This window comes from Triticum urartu, chromosome 6A, assembly GCF_056163025.1.
Source record: "Triticum urartu cultivar PI428250 chromosome 6A, HENAU_Tu73, whole genome shotgun sequence".
Lineage (NCBI taxonomy): Eukaryota > Viridiplantae > Streptophyta > Magnoliopsida > Poales > Poaceae > Triticum > Triticum urartu.
In genome coordinates, this window is record NC_141878.1 from 519,766,688 (window position 1) to 519,790,772 (window position 24,085).

The 24,085-nt window shown below is 47.4% G+C and overlaps 2 protein-coding genes across 2 annotated transcripts; both read left to right on the top strand.

The window, feature by feature from the left end:
• Nucleotides 1-7,276: 7,276 nt before the first annotated feature.
• LOC147966040 (uncharacterized) lies at nucleotides 7,277-8,553 on the top strand. Its single transcript, XM_087528113.1, has 2 exons — nucleotides 7,277-7,309; nucleotides 7,447-8,553. The coding sequence occupies exons 1-2, from the start codon at nucleotides 7,277-7,279 to the stop codon at nucleotides 8,551-8,553; spliced, it is 1,140 nt and encodes a 379-aa protein (XP_087384239.1).
• A 1,919-nt stretch (nucleotides 8,554-10,472) lies between these two features.
• LOC125514605 (peroxidase 72) lies at nucleotides 10,473-13,188 on the top strand. Its single transcript, XM_048679941.2, has 4 exons — nucleotides 10,473-10,806; nucleotides 10,911-11,102; nucleotides 11,943-12,108; nucleotides 12,590-13,188. Exons 1-4 carry the CDS (start codon nucleotides 10,570-10,572, stop codon nucleotides 13,003-13,005), a joined length of 1,011 nt encoding a protein of 336 aa, XP_048535898.1. The 5' UTR covers nucleotides 10,473-10,569; the 3' UTR covers nucleotides 13,006-13,188.
• The last annotated feature ends 10,897 nt before the right edge of the window (nucleotides 13,189-24,085 follow it).

Below are 24,085 nucleotides of genomic sequence, written 5' to 3' on the forward strand. Positions count from 1 at the left end.
ACGGCGACGAAACGGAAATGATGCCGCGGCAACATTCCGATGATCCGGTAGCTCACGGGGATATCGGTGCAAAAGGAAGTGGGTGTGAGTGTGTCATGCAAGAAGATGGGGTGCTCCCGGTTGCCAGGTTCCCACTGGTGGACAGCATGGCAACGAGGAGGAACATGCAAGCGATAATTTCAGACACGGTGCAAATGTGGGGGTTCATCTCATACAATACATGCATTCGTTCTCGGACGGTCGTTCTCGACGGTTATACCTTCAAGGCGTGACTTTTCGGAACGGATCAAGTTTATAGTGGAAGTAGGCCTTCTCGCCACGTTCGTAGTGGTAGTAGTTGGTTCACGTCGATGGTGCTGGTACATAGCAATCGTGGTCGAACTTGGAGGGTCATCGATAGTCGTTCACGGGTCTTCGACGATGGTTGTGGTACACGTTCTGTAGAAGTTCGGCGGCAGTAGTGGTACATAGTGTCGAAGAGGAACTTGGCGAAATCGAATCCCTTGAGGGTTGTCGTGGTACTTGGGGTCTTTGGACTTGTCGGTCTCGTTCTTGCGACGGTAGTGGTACAGGGTCCGTAGATGTTCGGGCCGTCTTGTTCTTGGCGGACGATAACACACGGCGACGGTGAGTTACGTGTCGGTGGTAGTCGAACTTGGCAGGCATCGTGTAGTCGTACACTTCGCGGGCTTGAGCAGGGCCTTGGTCAACGCGGCAGGTTTTTAGCCGTGGATCAATGTGGCTTGTGTTGCTGGTCCTCTCCTTTGCGAGGTGATGGATCAAAGGCGTCGGGAAGGGGAACTCTGGCGCAGAACGCAGTGAGGCAGGGGGTTGGGGGCGCGTCTCGTCCTCCTGCTCGAAGCAGAGGATGCAGGGGAAGCAGGGCGACGAAGCTTGACAGGTCCAGGCGAGGTCGCCGACAGCAGAGACGCGACGAGGTGCAGCGGCGGGAGCTTCAAGCTCGGCCGGCTACGACCATGGAGGACGGTGGCGCGGAGGCGGGGTAGAGTAGAGGGAGGAGACTCGGTCGGGCACGACGGCAGGCTTGGGCTCGCCGGCCGATGGGGCGCCATGGCAAGGGAGGCGGAGCAGCGGAACGGAGGAGAGGGCGCTGCAAGTGAGGCAGGCCTCCATGGGGGACCTCCTGTCCAAGGCGCGGCAGTGGGAGCTTCGGCCTAGGTGGTCGGGGATGAGCTACAGGAGAGGAAGGAGGGAGGCGACGACGTGCTTGAGGGAGGGGGACGAGGCCAGCGCTGGTCATGAGAGAGAGAGAGAGATGGGATCGAGGGAGAGATGGCGCTGAGGGAGGAGGAGATCGAGCCAGAGGCTCAGGCGGCGCAAGAGAGCGAGGGTTCGGTCGAGGCTACGTTAGGTTAGGTGGGTTTTGGCCTTGGGCCGGCCCAATTACTGCTGGTGGTTGGAGGCCAGATGGGCTGTGCACTCTCTTCCCCATCTTAAATCTCATACTCTGTCTTTTTAAGAAAAACAAAAAAACAGATGTTACAAGAAAAGATTAGGGGTTAAGGAGAAGGGTATGGAGTGTATAAAAATAGCCCTGGGATCCTGGGTTTCTGAGATATTAGAATAAAATGCTTTGGCAAACTTTTTTACAGGTAGAAAATGATCCAAGTTTGAATTAATTCAAACTTGACCCATTTTAAACCCAACCAAAACAACTTAGAAAAAGATGAGATTTGGCAGAGAGGTAAATGGCATGGTACAATAATTATAGGAAAAGAATGAACATTTTTAGGTGACAGAAAAATGTCACTTGCAACAAATAGGTGAGAATTGAAAAGGAAGAAACTAGAGATGGGGTGTTGCACTTGATGAGGGATTGCTGGCAAGAGAAAGATGCAAGTGTGTTTAGGTTGATTCCATAAGAATGGAGTATTTATTATAGCTCCCTAATAATATTGGGAGGGTAATGTTCTAAAGAGAAATCACCATTGTGAATATCCCTCGATTTAAATGGACCGAAGATCCATGCAATTTATTTAGTTGAGTTTTAAAATGGGTTGCATGATGCAATGCACAAAATAAAAGGAGCAAGCAAAAATGAAACACACGGAGAAACCCGGAACCTATGGAAGTCTTCTCGAGCATCGGTCTTGTGGCGTCACATCAGTGTTCGGAGAAGAGCTCGGCTTCTGACGATTGCCGGCGACACTGCTTCCTGCGACTCTCCCGTACTAGGCTTAATAGCCGCAGACGGCGGGCTTGGGAATCCCGTCTTCGGACCTGGAGACGCGCTCCGGATCTAAGGCCAGAGCGGAGGTTGGGGTCGCGAACCCTTGGAAAATCAAGTTTCCTCGGATATCAGCGACGTAATCCAGATTTCCAAAACTAATCTGGTGACCTGGGGCGTAGCTGTCGATCTGCTCTAGATGGCCAAGCAAGTTGACCCATAGTGCGAAGCCGCCGAACACAAAGATCTGGCCGGGGAAAAAGACCTCCCTCAGGGCAGCATTGGTGTAGATGACTGATGGAGCCATCGAACCTTCTGGCGATGACATGGCGGAACTCTCAATGAAAGCACCAATGCCGGTGTCAAAACCGGCAGATCTCGGGTAGGGGGTCCCAAACTGTGCATCTAAGGATTGATGGTAACAGAGACAAGGGACACGATGTTTTACCCAGGTTCGGGCCCTCTTGATGGAGGTAATACCCTACGTCCTGCTTGATTGACTTTGATGAGTATATGGGTTACAAGAGTTGATTTACCACGAGATCGTAATGGCTAAACCCTAATTGTCTAACCTATATGATTATGATTGCCTCTACGGACTAAACCCTTTGGTTTATATAGACACCGAAGGGGGCTAGGGTTGTACAGAGTCAGTTTACAGAGAAAGGAATATTCATATCTGCACGCTAAGATTGCCTTCCATGCCAAGGAGAGTCTCATCCGGACGCGGGAGGAAGTCTTATGTCTTGTATCTTCATGGCCCATTAGTCCGGCCCACGTCACATAGCCCGGACGCCCGAGGACCCCTTAATCCAGGACTCCCTCACCCACCACCCCCACGGTCCCAGAATTGTGCCTTCAAGAAGGGGATGACGTTGGATCACCTTCTTCGCCCAAGCCTAGGGAATCAGGGGTTTCATCAGGAATAGGGAGATAGCGAAAGATATACCTTGAAGTCGCCCGAAGCGTCATGGCTGATGCCCGCAAGCCAAGTGATCACCCTGATCCAATGCTCCCAACCTGTTCCCACTTGGCCAATCAGCAACCATGTGAGATGATTGCCAAAATCCACAACCAGCAATGTAGACAAGAGACACATGACAGGGACATCGTATTTAGATATGGCACCCTCTTTGTTGCAACCCATGATCATCGCGGCCCACATGGCCGAGGATGGTGGTCCTCAACACCGGTGCACGCCACATGTCGCTAGTTTGGCGATGTCTTCTCCTTTGAGGTTGCCGCCATTGAGACATAGGCCCTCGCATGAGGAGCAATGCGAGGAGCCAGCCCTAGTATGAGAGGACTGGGCTGGGTCAACCTATGGTGTACTGGTTGTTATGCCAATAGCAGCGTCGGGCGGCTAAGTTGGTACGGAAGAACTACTGCGTCATGGGAAATCCTTCTCTATACAAGTTCTCGTACGAGGTTTTTGAAAGAACTTCGATAGGCGCCAAAGACCTCGCCATCACCCTCACCGATGACGACAAAGGGGACGGAAGTACGGAGGGGGTGGCAGCATGGTCGAACCCCAGTCGTCCGGGGGGATACATTGTAATGTACATTTGAACCGGATGAGAAATTGTTGACACCAGATTTTGGCATGGTCAAAAACATAATTAATAAGGCTTCAAATGGAAAAGTGTTCAAAGTGAGAAAGTTCCGTATCGTCAAAAGGAGAAACTTTGATATTTGGGCCGTAGACATCCGAGCTAATCTCTAAGACCGAAGTTGTGTTTGAAGTACTGAGATTTTGCATTCAGAACACTATTCGGCTGATTATGCCCCCAAGATGGACTCATATGAGTAATGTTTCTATACGAATTGGCTTCGCCTCGTCGATGCGATCGATTTCAATATAAAAAACGTCTAAATCAGAGTTCGTATGCAAAAGTTAGAGCCAAAACAGTGTGCTGCATAAGTTTGCCCCGGAAGTTCCGGGCAAAACTTCCGGGGAGGTTCCGGGCTAAACCGAAAGTTTGCACGCGGTGCGCCCCGAAAACTGGAATTTTAACATTATTTGCAGATTTGTGGGGCCGATTTCGACATCAAGATGACCTCGGATGAGAAAGTGATCAACTGAAGAGTTTTTGTCCATTGCAAGGTCTACAACTTTGCTTTTGGGACCATCGTCATCCGAAGTAGTATGCGACCTGCAGATTCAGTGCAAGAGGGCTACTTGATGTAATTTCAGCCCGGAAGTTCTAGGCTGACCGGAAGTTCCGGCCCTCGTAGTCCGAGTTAGGTTATCTTTTGATATTTTGGACGGGATTTGAGTCCTTTTCTTGTACGGAAATTCCAGCCGCCTCATATATATGTAAGGGGTGACGGCCGATTGAATAACAACACACAATCCCAAAACACATCTACTTTTTACCCTAGTTTTACATCCCTCCTTTGTTCTTTCTCTCTCATTCTTCGTTTGTTCTTCGTGTTGAAGGTCAGCGATCCTCGAGGCTCTAGGGGCGGGCGAACCGACCTAGGGCAGCCCATAGCCGCCGCACGTCTAGACGGGGTCCCTCCCGGGCGCGTGGGGTTTCGGGTCCTGAAAAGCACCCGCCGGATTGCTTGCGTACCACGCTTTCGGATGGGTCTCCTTCGGCGTGAGCTGCGGTGCATCACCCTCGGCGTTGGAGGTACACGGTGACGTGTTCGTGTGCGAACACACTTTTTGGCGACTCCACTGGGACGAAAGATCAAGAATCATCATCAACCATGTCTAATCTCCCCAAGCCCTCAGAAGTTGACTCCGATAACATCATTAAGCCCGGTCTTGATGAACTATCGGATGAACATCGCCAAGCCTATGAAGCACGCAAGAAGCAGCGTGAAGAGGCTTTTGAGGCGCTCAAGAAGAAGCGCGAGAAGGAGGATTTGGAAGCGTTTCTTTCAAGTTTCAAGAAGGACCGTCAAGGCAACATCACTCCCGCTGGAAACGTCAATTTTCCTCCCCTCATCGACGAACTAGATGTGATCACTGTGAGTAAAGTTTTTTCTCCAGAGCAAGTGGCTGTGATTGAAAGTCTTGTTAGTAAGGGTAATGTGATGGCATACAATTCTTTTGTGGCTAGTGCTAATGCTCGGAAAAATATGCCTCCATCATCTAATGGTATTGTTGGTATATCCGAAAACCTTAGTCCAATTTTACCTATTTCATCGGCACCATCTATGCAACAATAATATAATATGCCGTTGAATTTTTACCCTACACAAACCAACCAGCTTGTGGCTACACCTACATACTCTAATCCTATTATGAGTGCGCCCAATTCGGTGTCAACGCCGAATCACTTTGTCACACCACCCATAGGCGCAAGAATGTTTGGTCCTCCGCGGAATTATGGTTCGACGCCCATCTCACAAGTGGCACCAATAGCTAGTACTCAGGTTGCTCCTATGTCATTGCCACAAACATCGTCATCTACCTCGGATCCAATTTTAGCTAAATTAAGGGAGGATTTGCACAAGATGTTTCTAGAAACTTTCGGAAACGAGCCAAAAGTAAAGAGCCGTGTGTACCAAAAGCCTTATCATGAACACTTCGATGCAATTTATTACCCTCAAGGTTATAAGGTTCCTGATTTTGTTAAATTTAGTGGTGAGGGTACGAAAATGACTTGGGAGCATGTGAGTCAGTATCTAGCACAGTTGGGTGAAGCGGGTTCCATAGAAGAGTTGAAAGTGCGTTTATTTCCCCTGTCTTTAACTCGCACTGCATTTTCATGGTTTTCTGCTTTACCACATGGTTCAATTCTCTTATGGTCGAAATTAGAGCAAAAGTTTCATGATCACTTTTATAGCGGCGATAATGAGCTTAAGTTGTCACATCTTACATCGGTTAGGCAAAAACATGATGAGTCGGTCACCGATTATGTCAAGAGATTTAGAGATATAAAAACCCGATGGTATAGCTTAGTGATAACTGAGAGAGACTTGGTGGATCTTGTTCTTAATGGTTTGAAAACTCACATTAAAGAGAGGCTAGAAAGTTATGAGTTTTTGAGCATTAATCAAGTCTTACAAAAAGCTTTGGCCCAAGAGAGTCGAAGTAAAGAGGTCCATAGGTCAACAACCGATCGTCCTAGCATGCATATGATTGAACACAATGATGATAATTCAAACAATGAGGTTGATGTCTATACTACTGAATTTGTTTGGTCCTCAAAGGCCAAACCCTATATGTGCAATGCTCTTAAGCCGATTCGCAAGAATCGTGATGAGGAGATGAGGTTTACTTTTGATATATAAAAGTGTGATAAAATATTTGATGCTCTCTTGCTATATAAGATGATTAGAATATCACACACCATACCGCCGTTTGAAGAGCTGAAACAGCGTGCTTATTGCAAGTACCATAATTCATTTTCTCATGCTACTAACGATTGCAATGTTTTTCGACGACAGATACAATCGGCCATTAATGACGGACGATTGAATTTTGCTGAGATGCAAGTTGATAAGCAGCCCTTCCCCATAAACACCGTAGACTTGGAAGGGAAGAAAATGTTAATTCGGCCTAACCTAGCCAAATCCGCTAATAAAGATAATGTTGTTATTGGTGAACCAGGAATAGCAAGGAGGGCGACAAGGTCTTGGGAAGAAAGATTGTGCTTGAGAAGCAACCCGATGGTAAGGAAGTGTTGAAGATCACTATAAAAAATGCTACACTCAGGGGGCAACCACAAGTGCAAAAGGATGCTCATGTTAAATTGATCAAGCCGAAGAATTCAGAAGTTGGCAAGTGGAAAAAGAATGAAACTAAGAACAAGAGAATCAAGCCAACTTTTAGTATGTTGTTATCCAAATATGCAAGTCAAGCGGCTGGTTCTAGATCTAATCGGCCATCACATTCAAAGCGTTCAAGATTGCCTTCGGAGCAAGAGTTTCGACGATATGCAAGGCCATATGGGTCATGGGCACCGACACCATGGATGGCACAACCCTCCTATGCGCCATATTACATGAGAGGCTTCAGTGGAGGATGGGGGCAGCCCCCAATGGCTCCTTATGCTTTCCATATGGGGTGGGCAGCACCTAGAAGGCCTGCTCGCGAGAGGCTTTATTATCCCACACAAGGCCATTTGAGCTATGGTGCTAATCGGCCAACAAAAATTTCTCCAAGTAAGGACAATAAAAAAGTGTGGCGTGTTAAGTCATCTAATGCGGAAATTTCAGAATGCGACAAGCAAAAGGAGATCGAAAAGCCGATTGTTGGTAATCTGGCTACTTCTAATGGTGATATTGTTATTGTTCAGCAGGGTTCCATGGTTAGTGATCATGAGGCGAGCACAAGTAAGGCCAAACCAAGGGATCCCAAATATACTCAACCTAAGTGGTGTCCTCCCGGTTTAACCAAGACCATGAAAAGGAGATTACAACGCATGAGGAACCACGAGAAAGAAGAGCACAAAGAGGAGAGGCAAAGGGACGAATTGTTAAGTGAAATTCGGCCCATGGCACTCACAAAACAAGTGTGGAGGCCTAAACAACAACAAAACACAGATGCTTCTACATTAGCTGCAGCAACACCTTCACCACCAAAAGAGGATGATGCGACCCCTATTACATCGTCCACACCACCTGAAAAATCCCCTTCAATTGAGGAAACTTTGAGCCCAATATACACATTGGGGGATGAAGATGAGATGGTGGATTACGACTCTACGCCGGTTCGGGAAGGTATGGATATTAATATGGTGTATTACTTACCTGCCGAGTTTCGTGCTATAGGTGAAGAAGGAGAGGTGGCTCAACTGGATTTTGGTCCAAAGAACGCTATCTTCGAGAAGCCAAAAGAACCGGTGAAACACTTGAAGCCATTGTACCTCAAAGGTCATATTAACGGATTGCCGGTTGCTAGGATGCTCGTTGATGGTGGTGCTGTGGTAAATATTATGCCTTGCTCGGTCTTCAAGAAGTTGGGATTAGATAATGATGCATTGATGAAGACCAATATGGTACTTAATGGATTTGAGGGTAAAGAAAAGACAGAGGCCAAAGGTGTGATGTGCATGGAACTCACCCTGGGAAGCAAAACTTTGGCCACCACATTCTTCATCGCCGAAGTGCAAGGCAACTATAATGTTATATTAGGCCGCGATTGGGTTCATGCTAACCAATGTGTGCCATCTACCATGCATCAATTCTTAATACAGTGGGTCGATGATGAGGTAGAAGTCATTCACGCGGATAATTCGGCTTGTGTTGCTTTGGTCAATGCATCGGTGGATTGGAATCATCCGGATGTTACTTGCTTAACAGGGCGTGACCTCTCAGAGTTTGATTTCCTTAGTGCTACGAGGAATGGGTTCATTCCCATCTCTTTAAAGCCGATTGGTGGTAATCGGTTCCAAGGTATGATGTAAACAAGAAGTTAAACATGGCCGATATAGAAATTATCGCCCTAAGCACATAAAATGACCGATGGAGTGTTGACATCGTCCTTAGGAAAAGCATTGTGCAGGTTATTTTTCGGCACGCAAGTTTTGCCGAAAAACAGGAGGGCATGTGTTGACACCAGATTTTGGCATGGTCAAAAACATAATTAAGAAGGCTTCAAATGGAAAGGTGCTCAAAGTGAGAAAGTTCCGTATCGTCAAAAGGAAAAACTTTGATATTTGGGCCGTAGCCATCTGAGCTAATCTCTAAGGCCGAAGTTGTGTTTGAAGTACTGAGATTTTACATTCAAAACACTATTCGGCTGATTATGCCCCCAAGATGGACTCATATGAGTAATATTTCTACACGAATTGTCTTCGTCTCGTCGAGACGATCGATTTCGATATAAAAACGTCTAAATCGGAGTTCGTATGCAAAAGTTAGAGCCAAAACAGTGTGCTGCATAAGTTTGCCCCGGAAGTTCCGGGCAAAACTTCCGGGGAGGTTCCAGGCTAAACCGAAAATTTGCACGCGGTGCGTCCCGAAAACTGGAATTTTAATATTATTTGCAGATTTGCGGGGCCGATTTCGACATCAAGATGACCTCAGATGAAAAAGTGATCAACTGAAGAGTTTTTGTCCATTGCAAGATCTACAACTTTGCTTTTGGGACCATCGTCATCCGAAGTAGTATGCGACCTGCAGATTCAATAAAAGAGGGCTACTTGATGTAATTTCAGCCCGGAAGTTCCGGGCTGACCGGAAGTTCCGGCCCTCGTAGTCCGAGTTAGGTTATCTTTTGATGTTTTGGACGGGATTTGAGTCGTTTTCTTGTACGGAAAGTCCAACCGCCTCATATATATGTTAGGGGTGATGGCCGATTGAATAACAACACACAATCGCAAAACACATGTACTTTTTACCCTAGTTTTACATCCCTCCTTTATTCTTTTTCTCTCGTTCTTCGTTCGTTCTTCGTGTTGAAGGGCAGCGATCCTCGAGGCTCTAGGGGTGGGCGAACCGACCTAGGGCAGCCCATAGCCGCCGCACGTTCAGACGGGGTCCCTCTCGGGCGCATGGGGTTTCGGGTCCTGAAAAGCACCCGCCGGATTGCTTGCGTACCGCGCTTCCGGACGGGTCTCCTTCGGCGTGAGCTGCGGTGCATCACCCTCGGCGTTGAAGGTACACGGTGACGTGTTCGTGTGTGAACAGAAATCCTGAACAAACTATGAAAACAATGTGTCAAAAAAAGAGAGAGAGAAATGCAATGCTTTTAGTTTTACCTCTTCGACTCCTAATCGCCCGGGTGGCTTTCGTCAAAGGACACATGGAAAGGGCTACCACAAACATGCATGATTGCTACCTTCAAATGTTTATTCTACCTGACACAAGACTGCTAGCTAGCTACTCAATACATCTTTCCTTTTCCTTTTCCTTTTCCTTTTACGTTTCTGGCTTTGAAGAGCTTCTTTTCTCTTTACATCGATGCACACATATGTAATTTACAAAAAAGCAGATGCCCGTATATATAGAGAATAAGTTGGCCACCGGGAAACAAGGGCATTTGGCGCCTTGAGATCGCCCATGCATATATTGCTCTACAGCTAGCTAATAATTGTGGTAAAAGAGTTACTCTATAGAACTATACCTATCTACTACTAGAAGGCAGCTAGGCCAGTGGAATAGCTACACCTATTGAACAAATGATACTAGTATATTTTGGTGATCAAAAGTATATATCAACTTAAAGGTGAGGGAAGAGCCAGAGAAGCTGCCTCGAGCCAGCCACGCTTGTTATACTTGGCCCCGCAAAGTATCTCCATAATACTGTAATTAACATGCATGCATGCATGGCCACATGTTTTATTCAACCTAAAGCCTCGCAAGCCTCGGTTATATAAGCCCACCCCTGCTACCGCTACCTCTCACCACAACCATCATCGCTTGAACAGTAAGCAGGACAGCATCAAGAAGACACCAACGAGCTAGTTCCGGTAAGAGCGATGTCGATGACGAGGGGTGCAATGGTTGCCGCCGTCGCCTTGGTCGCCCTCCTCCTCTTCCCCGCCACCTTCGCATTTCCTCCGGCTGGGCAGCAGCAGCTGGACCCGCACTTCTACGACCACTCGTGCCCTCAGGCGCAGCAGATCGTGGCGTCCATCGTCGGCAAGGCGCACGCCCAGGACCCCCGCATGGCCGCCTCCCTCCTCCGCCTCCATTTTCACGACTGCTTCGTCAAGGTACGCAGCAACCACATCACCCTCATGCGTGCATGCGTCCATGGCGGCGTAATCGATCGATGGTCATCATCATATGGACGTCGTTTACACGTGTGTGCGTGCAGGGATGCGACGCGTCGATCCTGCTGGACAGCAGCGCGTCGGTGGTGAGCGAGAAGCGGTCCAACCCGAACAAGGACTCGGCGAGAGGGTTCGAGGTGGTGGACGAGATCAAGGCCGCGCTGGAGGCCGCCTGCCCTCGCACCGTCTCCTGCGCCGACGTCCTCGCCCTCGCCGCGCGCGACTCCACCGTCATGGTACGTCCTACTGCTGGCTTTACGTCATGTCACTTGCTACCAGAGCCCCATGAATCTGATTCCTTGGCTAATCATTACTCAAGCCAAGCGCCACCAAGTTTCTTGCAAACGCCCGTAACTGTTCCTCTTGCTGTCCGTATATATTCCTTCCCAGTTTGTGTGCGGACTCGCAGCGAATCATGTTGCCGGAAATGTGAAGCTACAGCCTACAGACATGTGTCCTCTCCCAATTGACCCCCTCCCCTGAATTTCAATGTTGGTATGGTAAATGAATTGTGTGACACATGTACGTACTGAACGCATGGTTATAAAAAAATCCGTACTAAAAGAAGACACAAAGGTGGGGGCGCACTGCTCGGTAAAGCAGCGGCAAAATTATCTGATAGGTATATAAAGTAATATGGCATCCCATGTCACAGGATAAGGTCATGGTAAAAAGTGCTTAGCACACTGTATTGTAGATAACACTAAGTTGGTTTGTGAAACATTGGAAGCCCCCCGCAAAAAAATAGAATGTATATATAAATGACGTATTGCAGCATGTTTCTTTAGAAACACAGTACAGCCGCTTTGTCCTCCTCCTTTTCTAAAAAAAAAATACAGCCGCTTTGTGTAAATTTGGCCCCAATAATTGGAACGTGTAAATTTGGCCCCAATAATTGTGGTTTGTGCAATTCCCTCACTTTTTTACTAGTACAAGTTCTGCTCCAGAACAAAGATGTTCAGCACTCCAGACACTTCACAGTCGCATACAATCCCATCTTGATTACTTTCTGCGTGACAAAATTTACTTCCTACTCTGGAAAAATTTCACGGGCCAATCTTTTTGTTACCGTGCAGACCGGCGGCCCAGGCTGGATGGTGCCTCTTGGTAGGAGAGACTCTTTGGGCGCCAGCATCCAGGGCTCCAACAATGACATCCCCGCTCCCAACAATACCCTCCCCACCATCATCACCAAGTTCAAGCTCCAGGGCCTTGACATCGTCGACCTCGTCGCTCTCCTCGGTACGTACATCCACAGAGCTCTTACCGCATCATCGTTTATTACACCAACTGTTCGTCTCGTGCACTTGGATGGATGGATAGATGTGATGGGGGCTCCACCTTACTATGTACACCTCACGTTTCAACTGTTAACGTAGAGTATGTAGCGACAAAGTCAATCCATGCAGCTGTAGTACGTGACAATTATGTCCATCATCATTAAATTGCGTGTAAGGTACCTATAGGTCGCTGCTGATGATTGGTACTACGCCATGTACGTTCTTGACTCGTCGAGTCACGGGATTCGTGCATCCATGCACCCGGCCGTAGCATGTCAAGTCATGCCCTGCACATACTGTATCAAGCACACGTCAAAGGCTACATGTTAGAAACTGACCAGTGCTAACTTACAGTGAGAGATTACATCATACTACTAGGAAGATGAATCTTGTCATGAACTCGTGATAGAATCCCTGGCCGGAAACTGAACCATATTTTACAGGTAGCCACACCATTGGCGACTCGCGGTGCACGAGCTTCCGTCAGCGGCTGTACAACCAGACGGGCAAAGGCCTCCCAGACTCCACCCTGGACCCGGCGGCGGCGGCGGTGCTGCGCCCGCGGTGCCCGCGCTCCGGCGGCGACCAGAACCTCTTCTTTCTGGACCACGTGACGCCATTCAAGTTCGACAACCAGTACTACAAGAACCTGCTGGTGCACCAAGGCCTGCTCAGCTCCGACGAGGTGCTCTTCACCGGCAGCCCAGCCACCGCGGAACTCGTCAAGCTCTACGCCGCCAGCCAGGACATCTTCTTCCAGCACTTCGCGCAGTCCATGGTGAATATGGGCAACATCTCGCCAATCACTGGCCGCAACGGCCAGATCAGGAGCAACTGCAGGAGGGTTAACCACAACTGATCAATCAGTTGGATGATCCATCTTGAGCTAGTGGAGTGGTCTGGTTGTTTCTGCAGGTTAATTATTTGCCGTTTTCAGTTCGTGCGCGTGCCTTTTGCTGCGATTTCTTGTTTCCGTTTAATTTGTATATGCAATTCGTCCTTGTGTACTTTTGTGAGGGAATTAATTATTTGTGTTTATTTAGAGGAATCTGATGCTAAGAGGATGAAAACACTGCGTTGGCACTCCTACGTTTTCAGTTTTCAGGCCAAGAAACCCTTGTTTTATTTTATGAATTCAAGTTAAGTCAGAACAATTCTAATAGAGTAGCCATATTGGTAACCTCGATATCACATATAGAGCGTGCTCCTTACGCATATGGAGACTAGCCTATGTGCAAACTACGTGTCTCCATAATGGCTGCCTTCGTATCTTTGGAATCACTTGTCACTGTGACAACATTTTTTTCAATCTTCAATACATATTCAGTTAAACCAACAATATTTGATTGTATTTTGATATACACATCATGTTCAGGGTGGACATAGTTTGAGTTGCAAAAATAGTTCAGATAAAATAACAAGAGTTCACGAATCTTACAAATCAATGTAAAAGTTACCACAGGATTTGGATGAGGTGGACTGGCCGAGGCAAATGATCGCTCTCGGGACCGGGTCCGCGTTTGCGACCGCCTCGATCTTCCGGCCATTGCCACAATCCTCTGCGAGATCCGCCACCTCGGGGTGCGGGGCATTTTTATCCACCTCCATCATCACCTTTGTTGGGGGCAGAGGGAAGGGCCATGTTTAGATATGTTGGAAGAGGCTAGGCTTTGTATACCATGTAAAAGGAACGATGGTGGAAGAGTTTTCTACCATGGAGCAGGAACTCGCTCGTGTATATATAACGAAGAGATTACATAGATTGGTTTGGTTGTCCTATGACTTGATCCCCACAACAACTATATAGGAGATAGGATCAGATCTCTACACCAACCAAACCAGATTACAAAAAACTCATATCTCCCCCTTTGCGGTTTAGAGAGCTTATCTCGATTTTTTTTGTTTTCCATTTTGCTAGTCCAATTTTTATTGCTCCCTATCATATATTTAGTTTTTCAGATGCATTAAATCATTGCATGTAAGGATGAGGAAATTCATTGATGCATGTAAAAGTTCTTGGACATTTAGTGGTTACGCATGCATGTGTTATAATTAACGCATTTAAACATATTTTTAAAGGAAAATGAGTGCGCTAATTGAGTAATTTTGCAAAATACAAAAAATATTCCATCCCTCACTATCTGCCTTGGTTGGGAGATTTTTGAATTGGTCTCTTTAAGAGCAAGTATAATAGTGCTCTATAAGCCTGCCTACATGGCATTTTAGCATATATGGAGGAGAGATACAAGCAAAAAGGAAGGCAGTGGACTCTCATGCAAGAGAAAACCTCAACAAATGGTCCTAGGTAAGTTGAGTAAATGAAAGGAAAGAGAAAGCTCGTTGGGGTCACCAGTTTCAACCTCGGCCGGCGCAGCCGGCGGCTACGTGCCAAGAACAAGAGCATTCCATTGCTCAGCTCAGGGAGATGCTCCTTTGTCAATGGATGGGTGTGGTTGGAGAGGGCAAGGACGTCACCAAGGAAGAGATCGAACGCTTCGTGGCCCTATTCCAATGGAGGCTCTCAGACATTGCGATCGCTGCGCTTTGGGCTCTATTCAAGCTGGACTGTGGCTTGGTGACGGCGGCGAAGGACGCCTTGTTGCAGCATGGGGTGAGGGTGGCTGCGAGATGCCATCGACAGCGGGCGGGGATGCCACAGAGACATCCTGGCCGCCTTTGATCTGAAGGAAGATGATTTAGTCTAGTTTGCCTAGATAGGCAGGAACCTTTTTGTATGCATGTTTATAGAAGTTGTGCACTGATACGTCTCCAACGTATCTATAATTTTTGATTGTTCCATGCTATTATATTATCAACCTTGGATGTTTTATATGCATTTATATGCTATTTTATATGATTTTTGGGACTAACCTATTAACCTAGAGCCCAGTGCCAGTTTCTGTTTTTTCCTTATTTTAGAGTATCGCAGAAAAGGAAAATCAAACGGAGTCCAATTGACCCGAAACTTCACGGAACTTATTTTTAGACTAGAAGAAGCCCATGGAGTATCGGAGTTGGACCAGGAGAGTCCCGGCTGCCCACGAGGGTGGGGGGCGCGCCCACCCCCCTGGGCGCACCCCCCTGCCTCGTGGACAGCCTGGAGGTCCACCGACGTACATCTTCCTCCCATATATACCCATATACCCTAAAAACTTCAGAGGCGAGAATAGATCGGGAGTTCCGCCGCCAGAAGCCTTCGTAGCCACCGAAACCAATCTAGACCCGTTCCGGCACCCTGCCGGAGGGGGCAATCCCTCTCCTGTGGCCATCTTCATCAGCCCGGCGCTCTCCATGACAAGGAGGGAGTAGTTTTCCCTCGGGGCTGAGGGTATGTACCAGTAGCTATGTGTTTGATCTCTCTCTCTCTCTCTCGTGTTCTTGAGGTGGTACGATCTTGATGTATCGCGAGCTTTACTATTATAGTTGGATGTTATGATGCTTCTCCCCCTCTACTCTCTTGTAATGGATTGAGTTTTCCCTTTGAAGTTATCTTATCGGATTGAGTCTTTAAGGATTTGAGAACACTTGATGTATGTCTTGCGTGGGATACCCGTGGTGACAATGGGGTATTCTATTGATCCACTTGATATATGTTTTGGTGATCAACTTGCGGGTTCCGCCCATGACCCTATGCATAGGGGTTGGCACACGTTTTCATCTTGACTCTCCGGTAGAAACTTTGGGGCACTCTTTGAAGTACCTTTGTGTTGGTTTGAATAGATGAATCTGAGATTGTGTGATGCATATCGTATAATCATACCCACGGATACTTGAGGTGACATCGGAGTATCTAGGTGACATTAGGGTTTTGGTTGATTTGTGTCTTAAGGTGTTATTCTAGTACGAACTCTAGGTTAGATTGAACGGAAAGAATAGATTCGTGTTATTTTACTGCGGACTCTTGAATAGATCGATCAGAAAGGATAACTTTGAGGTGGTTTCGTACCCTACCATAATCTCTTCGTTTGTTCTTCACTATTAGTGACTTTGGAGTGACTCTTTGTTGCATGTTGAGGGATAGTTATATGATCCAATTATGTTATTATTGTTGAGAGGACTTGCACTAGTGAAAGTATGAACCCTAGGCCTTGTTTCAACGCATTGCAATACCGTTTGTGCTCACTTTTATCATTAGTTACCTTGCTGTTTTTATATTTTGAAATTACAAAAACCTTTATCTATCATCCATATTGCACTTGTATCACCATCTCTTTGCCGAACTAGTGCACCTATAGAATTTACCATTGTATTGGGTGTGTTGGGGACACAAGAGACTCTTTGTTATTTGGTTGCAGGGTTGCTTGAAAGAGACCATCTTCATCCTACGCCTCCTACGGATTGGTAAACCTTAGGTCATCCACTTGAGGGAAATTTTCTACTGTCCTACAAACCTCTGCACTTGGAGGCCCAACAATGTCTACAAGAAGAAGGTTGTGTAGTAGACATCAAGCTCTTTTCTGGCGCCGTTGTCGGGAGGTTAGCGCTTGAAGGTATATCTTTAGATCTTGCAATCGAATCTTTTTGTTTCTTATTTTAGCACTAGTTTAGTTTATAAAAGAAAATTACAAAAAGAGAGTGGAATTAAGGGTACCCCATATGCTTCATCTTTTTAATATCTATCATGAAAATAAGGATTCCGATAATTGTGCTCAAGTGCTAGAAGAAGAATGCGTTAGATTGTTTGGCACTAAATATTTGAATGATGAGCATGATTGCAATGTTGTTAGTATGAATTCTTTGAATATCCATGATGCTAATGATATGCAAAGCCACAAGCTTGGGGATGCTATGTTTGATGAAGATGATATTTTTAGTCCCCCAAGTTTTGATGTGCAAATTTATTATGATGAAAGCATCCCTCCTATCTATGATGATTATTGTGATGACACGTATGCTATAAAGAATAATGATATCCATGAAATTTGTCATCATGATTTTAACTTTCAATTGGATTATGCCTCACATGATAGCTATTTTGTTGAGTTTGCTCCCACTACTATTCATGAGAAGAATCTTGCTTATGTGGAGAGTAGTAAATTTTATATGCTTGTAGATCATGAAAAGAATGCTTTAGGTGTTGGTTATATTGTTGAATTCATTCATGATGCTACTGAAAATTATTATGAGGGAGGAATATATGCTTGTAGGAATTGCAATAGTATCAAGTTTCCTCTCTATGTGCTTAAAATTTTGAAGTTATGCTTGTTTTGCCTTCCTATGCTAGTTGATTATTGTTCCTATAAGTTGTTCGCTCACAAAATCCCTATGCATAGGAAGTGGGTTAGACTTAAATTTTCTAGTCATATTCTTCATGATGCTCTCTTTATGTGTTAATTCTTGTCTTTTATGTGAGTACCATTGAAATCATCATGCCTAGCTAGGGGCGTTAAACGATAGCGCTTGTTGGGAGGCAACCCAACTTTATTTTTGTTCCTTGCTTTTTGCTCCTGTTTAGAAATAAATAATTTATCTAGCCATTGTTATGATTGAGTTTTTATGTTTTAATTAGTGTTTGTGCCAAGTAGAACCGTTGGGAAGACTTGGGGAAAGTCTTGTTGACCTTGCTGTAAAAAAACAGAAACTTTAGCGCTCACGAGAATTGCTGCCATTTTTTATTGGAGAGTGCTATTTAGTTAATTATTTTTGCAGATGATTAATAGATAAATTACTCACGTCCAGAAATTTATTTTAGAATTTTTGAGGTTCCAGAAGTTTGTGTTAGTTACAAATTACTACAGACTGTTCTGTTTTTGACAGATTCAGATTTTTCATGTGTGGTTTACTTATTTTGATGAATCTATGGCTAGTAAAAGTGTTTTTAAACCATAGATAAGTTGGAATACAGTAGTTTTAACACCAATATAAATAAAGAATGAGTTCATTACAGTACCTTGAAGTGGTGTTTTGTTTTCTTTCGCTAACGGAGCTTACGAGTTTTCTGTTAAGTTTTGTGTTGTGAAGTTTTCAAGTTTTGGGTAAGGATTCGATGGACTATGGAATAAGGAGTGGCAAGAGCCTAAGCTTGGGGATGCCCAAGGCACCCCAAGGTAATATTCAAGGACAACCAAAAGCCTAAACTTGGGGATGCCCCGGAAGGCATCCCCTCTTTTGTCTTCGTTCATCGGTAACTTTACTTGGAGCTATATTTTTATTCGCCACATGATATGTGTTTTGCTTGGAGTGTCATTTTATTTACTTTTGTTTTGCTTGATGTTTGAATAAAATACCAAGATCTTAAATTCTTAAATGTTAGAGAGTCTTCATATAGTTGCATGATTATTCGACTACTCATTGATCTTCACTTATATCTTTCGGAGTAGTTTGTTTTTGCTCTAGTGCTTCACTTATATCGTTTTAGAGCACGGTGGTGGTTTTATTTTATAGAAATAGATGAACTCTTATGCTTCACTTATATTATTTTGAGATTCCTAAACAGCATGGTTGAGGGAGTCCTGGATTAGGAGGTGTCCGGATGGCGGGACTATACCTTCAGCCGGACTCCTGGACTATGAAGATACAAGATTGAAGACTTCGTCCCGTGTCCGGAAGGGACTTTCCTTGGCGTGGAAGGCAAGCTTGGCGATATGGATATGTAGATCTCCTACCATTGTAACCGATTCTGTGTAACCCTATCCCTCTCTGGTGTCTATATAAACCGGAGAGTTTTAGTCCGTAGGACGAACAACAATCATACCATAGGCTAGCTTCTAGGGTTTAGCCTCTCTGATCTCGTGGTAGATCTACTCTTGTACTACCCATATCATCAATATTAATCAAGCAGGACGTAGGGTTTTACCTCCATCAAGAGGGCCCGAACCTGGGTAAAACATCGTGTCCCCTGCCTCCTGTTACCATCCGACCTAGACGCACAGTTCGGGACCCCCTACCCGAGATCCACCGGTTTTGACACCGACATTGGTGCTTTCATTGAGAGTTCCTCTGTGTCGTCACTTTTAGGCCCGATGGCTTCTCCGATCATCAACAGCGATGCGATCCAGGGTGAGACTTTTCTCCCCGAACAGATCTTCGTATTCGACGGCTTTGCACTGCGGGCCAATTTGCTTGGTCATTTGGAGCAGATTGAAAGCTACGCCCCTGGCCATCAGGTCAGATTTGGAAGTTTGAACTACACGGCTGACATCCGCGGAGACTTGATCTTCGACGGATTCGACCCGCAGCCGAGCGCGCCGCACTGTCACGACGGGCATGATTTAGCTCTGCCGCCAAACAGTGCCCTGGAGGCCGCACCTGTGTCCGCCCCGACCCCTAGCTCGGAGCCGATCACACCAACCGAGGATGGGTGGTTAGACACCGCCTCAGGGGCTGCTATTTCTACGACGATCGAGCCGAACACCAGCCCTATTCTCTGCGAAGCCCGTGACTCCAAGGAGCCGGACTCCTCTCCAAACTCCGAGCCCTCCACCCCGACCGATCGAACCCGATTGGGCGCCGATCATGGAGTTCACCGCCGCGGACATCTTTCAGCACTCGCCCTTCGGCGATATTCTGAAGTCACTAAAGTCTCTCTCTTTGTTAGGAGAGCCCTGGCCGGACTATGGTCGGCAAGGTTGGGATGCGGATGATGAAGAAATTCAAAGCCCACCCACCACCCACTTCGTAGCCACTGTCGATGATTTAACCGACATGCTCGACTTCGACTCCGAAGACATCGACGGTATGGACGTCAATGCAGGAGACGATCGAGAACCAGCGCCTATAGGGCACTGGAAAGCCACATCGTCATATGATATATACATGGTGGACACCCCAATAGAAGGCAATGGCGATGGAACAGCGGAGGATGACCCATCCAAGAAGCAGCCTAAGCGTCGGCGTCAGCGGCGCCGCTCTAAATCCCGCCAAAAAACGGTGATTCCGGCACGGGGGATAATAACACCCCGGACAGTGCCGAAGACAACCACCTCCAGCAAGATTCAGCACGGGAGGATAGAGAAGCCAGCCCTCATGAGAGAGCGGCAAACAGAGAGGTCGAGGACAATAATTATATGCCTCCCTCCGAAGACGAGGCAAGCCTCGACGACGACGTATTTGTCATGCCAGAGGATCCCGTCGAACAAGAGCGTTTCAAACGCAGGCTTATGGCCACGGCGAGCGGCCTCAAGAAAAAACAGCAACAGCTTAGAGCTGATCAAGATTTGCTAGTCGACAGATGGACTGAAGTCCTTGCGGCCGAAGAGTATGAACTCGAACGCCCCTCCAAGAGCTACCCAAAGCGCAGGTTGCTACCCCAATTAGAGGAGGAACCACCTAAACCTACATCACCAACGCATGATGCGGCCGACTGGCCACCCCGTGGCCGCGACAGAGAGGCCTCTCGGCCCTCCACTCAAGCCGCACCCCGGCGCCGCTCAAAAACTACCAAGGCATGGGAAAATGCGCCAGACCTGTGAGATATATTGGAGGACAAGGCAAGGCAAACAAGATCGATCTACGGATCACGTGGGCGCCCCACGGCACGAGACGGTACTCGTCACGCCGGATACAGTAAATCCGACTGGGTCGAACATAGTAGACAAAGCTCGTTTGACCTGCGTCGTGATGTAGCCCAATACAGAGGCGCCGCACACCCACTATGCTTCACAGATGAAGTAATGGATCATCAAATCCCCGAGGGTTTCAAACCCGTGAATATCGAATCATACGATGGCACAACAGATCCTGTGGTATGGATCGAGGACTATCTCCTTCATATCCACATGGCCCGCAATGATGACCTACACGCCATCAAATACCTCCCACTCAAGCTTAAAGGACTAGCCCGGCATTGGCTTAACAGCTTGCCGGCAAAATCAATTGGTTGTTGGGAGGACCTGGAAGCTGCGTTCCTCCACAATTTCCAGGGCACTTATGTGCGACCACCAGACGCCAATGACCTAAGCCACATAATTCAGCAACCAGAGGAATCGGCCAGACAATTCTGGACACGGTTCCTATCCAAGAAAAATCAAATCGTCGACTATCCGAACGCAGAGGCCCTAGCAGCCTTCAAGCATAACATCCGCGACGAGTGGCTTGCACGGCACCTAGGACAGGAAAAAGCCGAAATCTATGGCAGCCCTCATGACATTTATGACCCGCTTTTGCGCGGGAGAAGACAGCTGGCTAGCTCACAGCAATAACATGACCAAGAGCCCTGGTAATTCGGATACCAAGGACAGCAGTGGCAGGTCGCGTCGCAACAAGCAAAAGAGCCGCATTAACGGCGACAATGCTGAGGATACGGCAGTTAATGCCGGATTCAAAGGCTCTAAACCCGGTCAGCGGAAAAAGCCATTCAAAAGAAATACTCCGAGCTCGTCCAGTTTGGACCGAATACTCGACCGCTCATGCCAGATACATGGCACCCCCGAAAAACCAGCCAATCACACCAACAGGGATTGTTGGGTGTTCAAGCAGGCAGACAAGTTAAATGCCGAAAGCAGAGACAAGGGGCTGCATAGCGATGACGAGGAGGAGCCCCGGCCGCCGAACAACAGCGGACAGAAAGGTTTTCCGCCACAAGTGCGGACGGTGAACATGATATACGCAACCCACGTCCCCAAGAGGGAGCGGAAGCGTGTGCTAAGGGATGTATACACGATGGAGCCAGTCGCCCCAAAGTTCAACCCATGGTCTTCCTGCCCGATCACTTTTGATCGAAGGGACCACCCCACTAGCATCCGTCATGGAGGATTCGCCGCATTGGTTCTAGACCCAATTATTGACGGATTTCACCTCACTAGAGTCCTTATGGACGGCGGCAGCAGCCTGAACCTGCTTTATCAGGATACAGTGCGGAAAATGGGCATCGATCCCTCGAGGATTAAACCCACCAGAACGACCTTTAAAGGCGTCATACCAGGTGTAGAAGCCAACTGTACAGGCTCAGTTACACTTGAAGTGGTCTTCGGATCTCCGGATAATTTCCGAAGCGAGGAGTTAATCTTCGACATAGTCCCGTTCCGCAGTGGCTATCACGCACTACTCGGGCGAACCGCATTTGCCAAGTTCAATGCGGTGCCGCACTACGCATACCTCAAGCTCAAGATGCCAGGCCCTCGAGGCGTCATCACGGTCAATGGAAACACCGAACGCTCTCTCCGAACGGAGGAGCATACGGCGGCTATCGCAGCGGAAGTACAAAGCAGCCTCTCAAGGCAATTCTCCAGTCCGGCCATTAAACGTCCGGACACCGTCAAGCGCGCCCGGAGTAACCTACAACAAGACCGCCTGGCACGTTCCGAGCAAGCGTAGCAATGCGGCCCCAACCCCAGCTCTCGCGAACTTGCGAAACCAGTGTTGCGCGTACATAACTACGCTCTAGAAATACCAAGGGCACAGGGGGAGGGGCACCATCACGGCATGCCCGAAACGCGGCTTAAACCGCACTAGGGCCTGCCGATTTCTTAATTTTCTCTTATTTTCAGGACTCCATTCTTCGGAAGGCTTGTCCAGCAGTACAATTGCCGCACAAACGATACAACCAGTGAAGCAGAAAGCTACGCCGCACTACGGAACTCTAAGGTGGTCTCTATAACGAGCAGTATACCTGTTTCGCACAACATTCCGCAGCTCGCCCCTGGAAAGGACATATTTGATAGTCCCATCTTTTGCTTATCGCACTATTTGTATCGTTCTGCTTTGATCGCAACTTTTTTAAATAAACAATGCATAGCTTCCGTCTATTATTGCATTACCTCTTTTTTACGAATATATGTTCATTAATGACATGTTGAACCCATACACTTTGGTACGGCCAATACGCCAGGGGCTTAAGTACCCCACAACATGGTGTGAGAAGTCCGAACACTTTCACAAGTGCAGCACCCCGAACTTATAGCATTATATGCATCGGCTCTGAATCATGTCTTGGGTCAATAGATGGGTTTGCCCGGCTCCTATGTTTTGGTACCTTACGTTCCGTTATATCGGCTAAGGTAGCACTAGGAGAATTATTGCGATTGTGCCCCAGTTGAGCTGGGCTCAGCACCTCAGTAGAGAAAGCTAAAACTGACCTTCATGATGAGGTGAGAGCTGGTCGCTGTTCGAGAGGTTTTCGAGTCCCTAAAGACTTATGCCACTTAGAGCGAGGAGTCGGCTTTGTCCGGCCTAGGCGTGGATAGCGCCCCGAACTCGGTCTTCTGAACACTAGGGGCTTCGCTGAAATTTAAAATTATAGAATTCTATGGCTAAGTGAGAGTGTTCAAGCATTATAGTCCGATTGCCTTGTTCGTTGTGTTGAGCGCCTCCCTCGAAGGACCCAAGAATGGGAAAAAAGAGCGCTCATGTTTATCCCGAACACCCCAGCACTCGTTCCATGGGGGCAGAAGCCGACGACTCGCCATCTCTCAAATTTGATAAATGGTCGCATAGAAGGTAATATTTTAAATTCAAAAAGCATTGCTTAGCGCACATGAACAAGTTTTCAGCGCACAGGACAAAACGAGCGAGTTCCCTGAAAAATTACATTCATGGAACATTTATCCGCCACAAGGCGGGCACCCTTCAGAACGCCCTCATAATACATCTCGGGCTTGCGATGCTCCTTGCCCGGCGGTGGCCCGTCCTTCACAAGCTTCTTAGCATCCAGCTTGCCCCAGTGCACCTTCGCACGGGCAAGCGCCCTACGGCACCCTCGATGCATACAGAGCGCTTGATGACTTCGAGCCTTGGACAGGCCTCCACCAGCCGCCTCACCAGCCCGAAGTAGCTCCCAGGCATGGCCTCTCCAGGCCATAGCCGGACTATGAGGCCCTTCATGGCCTGTTCGGCCACCTTATGGAGCTCGACCAGCTGTTTCAGCTGGTCGCTTAAGGGAACCGGGTGTTCGGCCTCAGCTTGGTACAAGGCGGTGGCTTCCGACACGCTACGTGCCAAGTCTGCGAATGCTCCTGGAGAGCTCCGGATTCGGGTAAGTGACAAGTAATTCACTTTTACGT